This window comes from Limulus polyphemus, unplaced genomic scaffold (assembly GCF_000517525.1).
Source record: "Limulus polyphemus unplaced genomic scaffold, Limulus_polyphemus-2.1.2 Scaffold140, whole genome shotgun sequence".
Lineage (NCBI taxonomy): Eukaryota > Metazoa > Arthropoda > Merostomata > Xiphosura > Limulidae > Limulus > Limulus polyphemus.
Window position 1 is genome coordinate 306,960 of NW_013665750.1, and position 2,832 is coordinate 309,791.

The window sequence follows — 2,832 nt, forward strand, 5'->3', positions numbered from 1 at the left end:
TGTTGTCTATAAACTTTAGGAAATTATTTTTAGTACGTTCATTGAATGACCATTTATCATGAATAGTAGCCAAGAAAACACATTATTATTTGAAGTTTTTTTATGTAATCTGGTTTTTGCAACATCTTTATGTTATTGTTATTGTTGTTTCTCGTTTTGTTTCAAAATTAAATCACTGAATTAAGTGAAATAGAAGCATTGGATTTTTTTCCGGGGTGGGGGAGCAATAACTAAAATGATCGTTCAAGTCTTTCTTATGATACCACAGTTTTATTAATTCTTTTAACTGAAAAGTTCGAGCTGGCCCTACTAGATGGCGGTACATTTTCTTGGTGCTGTTGAAATGTGAGTTATTGATTGTTTTTGGCCCTTACAGCTTTATATAGAGCGAACGCGATCAGCTCTACAACACATGAGTGGAGTTACTCTGGCCAATAAAGTTATACTTCAAATGAGAAGTCAGTCCGCTTAAGCAAAAATTTCTCGGGGAACATCAAGTTAATTTTCAGATAAGGCGGAAAATTTATTATATTGATTAATTGGACTTTTCGAAAGTTCAGCTACTAGTTGAGTCAACTCCTTCTGCAACAATCACCTTTCTTTGTGGAAAAAAATTCTGCATCGCCAAATTTTCATGATGTCCTCGGCATCTAATGGAGAAGATAAACTCTCGAACTTTCCCTCTGTGGTAGAACTAAATGTCGGAGGTGTGTTTTATACAACATCTTTGAAAACTTTGACCTCTGACCCTAATTCACTTTTGGGCCAGCTTTTTATGAGTAAAGTGAGTAAATCTGTACCTCGCGATTCTAAGGGAAAGTTCTTTATTGATAGAGATGGGGTGCTATTCCGCTACGTATTGGATTTTCTACGAAACCACAGACTGATGTTACCGGAGAACTTCCATGAGCGAGAGCGGCTACGACAAGAAGCCGAATATTTCATTCTTCCGGCGATGGTAGATTGCATTCCTGCTGTATCCTCGCAGGTAACAGATTCTAAGTTTTCTGAATTGGACAAGCAGCATCATAAACCACCCGGATTCATCACCGTCGGCTATCGCGGAACTTTTGCTTTTGGTAGAGACGGTTTAGCCGATGTTAAGTTTCGGAAGCTGACAAGACTTTTGGTGTGTGGTAAGGTCGGAATATGCCGAGAGGTATTCGGAGAGACCCTCAACGAAAGCCGAGACCCTGACAGATGTAATGATGACCGGTACACAGCACGATTTTTCTTGAAACATAATTTTTTGGAACAGGCATTTGATTGCCTTCAAGATGCTGGGTTCCAGTGTGTGGGAGCTGCAGGGTCAGGAACATCGTGCAATGGAAGCTCTAACGAGCCACCAAAACCTGGTCAGGACTCGGAAGAAAACCGCTGGAATCATTTCAATGAGTTTGTTTTTTGTCGCCCTTAACTGTATGCAATGAAAAAGTAATATTTATTGCTCACCCAATGGCTTTAATTTCGATTTTCTGATTCAAACCTAGTTATATGTGTGTGTATATGTGACATGTTGAACAACTCATTTCCTCTAGTGTAGAACCTGAACTTCTTCTGAAACATTTTAACTTAATCATCCCTAAAGTAAGGAAGAAGAAGAAAAAAGATAAAACGAAGAAAGAAGATTTCGAGGAATGAAGTCGTTTATAATGAAAAAGTAGGCCACGGGCACGGTAACATATATTTCGATGATATGTGTTTAAATAAATCACTTCGTTATTTAGATCAAGCCTAATTGTTTCGGTACTGAATTAAAAATACATGTTTACAGTTTATTTTCAACTTTATTGCTGCAGCCTGTTTATAGAATAATATAATGTAATTGTTCAAACCGCATATCTACACTATTGAAATGTAAAATGTTGCGATGATGAAGCTCAGTAACTATACTAACTGTAAAATCCAGAATGTTTGGAAATAAAATATTGTGAAATCAGGATTAATATTGCAACAGTTAGACACACACGTATATATGTATAAATGGAAGTTTGTTTAAAGAGGAGCTAATCGCAACAACTAAATTCATGCTCATTGTTTTGGTCATGAACTCTTAGTCCTAGGATTCGATTGAACACTAAGAGGATTTCTTATCGAGGTTCATTAGTGTATTTTGGTGTTTCGTATTTGTATTTTTTTTTGACACTGTCGTACTTCATTCTCTCTAAGTTAATAAATTGCCAATTGTAGTTGTCTACTCTAATTAAATGACAAATAAAACGTGAAAAACGCTAAAGTACAAAACCAGCTTCCATTTTGGACACAAACACATGAAAGTAGACTGAATTCAAAATTAAACACGTGCTTGAAGTGAAAAACTCTGAAAATAAAGAAAATTACACATACAGTACTTAGAGCACTGTCTCAAAGGCCCGATTGCTCAATTTGTCTTGGGACGTTTTTTCCAATAGTCTGAAAACAATTTTTGTTGCGCTGTCAGCTTAATACATTTCCATTTTTTTAGTTTTCTTTTTCTATATATTTTCTGAAATAATTGCGACATTTTGTCTACGTTGAATATTCCTAAAGCATCCGAGTGTTGGTATCACAAACACAAGTAGTACAAGGATTACATCGTAATTTTGTATATAAAGTTAACTTGGTTTTAACATACTTTTTAAAAATCTAATTCACCACTGAAATGGAAAATTAAGAGTACATAAAAGCAATATAAGTAGTTAGTCAACTATTAGTAGGAGACAGATGTGTCAACGACACATGCAATATATTTTATAAGCTATTTAGTGCCCCCCAGTGGCACAGCGGTATGTCTGCGGACTTACATCGTTAGAAACCGAGTTTCGATACCCGTGGTGGGCAGAGTACAGATAG

General features: G+C 36.1%; 1 protein-coding gene across 1 annotated transcript in view; it reads left to right on the top strand.

Moving 5' to 3' along the window:
• Window positions 1–431: 431 nt before the first annotated feature.
• Window positions 432–2,832, top strand: part of LOC106474583 (BTB/POZ domain-containing protein KCTD12-like) — a 141,140-nt gene continuing 138,739 nt past the window's right edge. The window contains exon 1 of the mRNA XM_022379907.1: window positions 432–1,676. Within this exon, the coding sequence (XP_022235615.1) occupies window positions 635–1,417 (783 nt within the window). The 5' untranslated portion in view covers window positions 432–634 and the 3' untranslated portion in view covers window positions 1,418–1,676. The remainder of the gene's footprint in view (window positions 1,677–2,832) is intronic.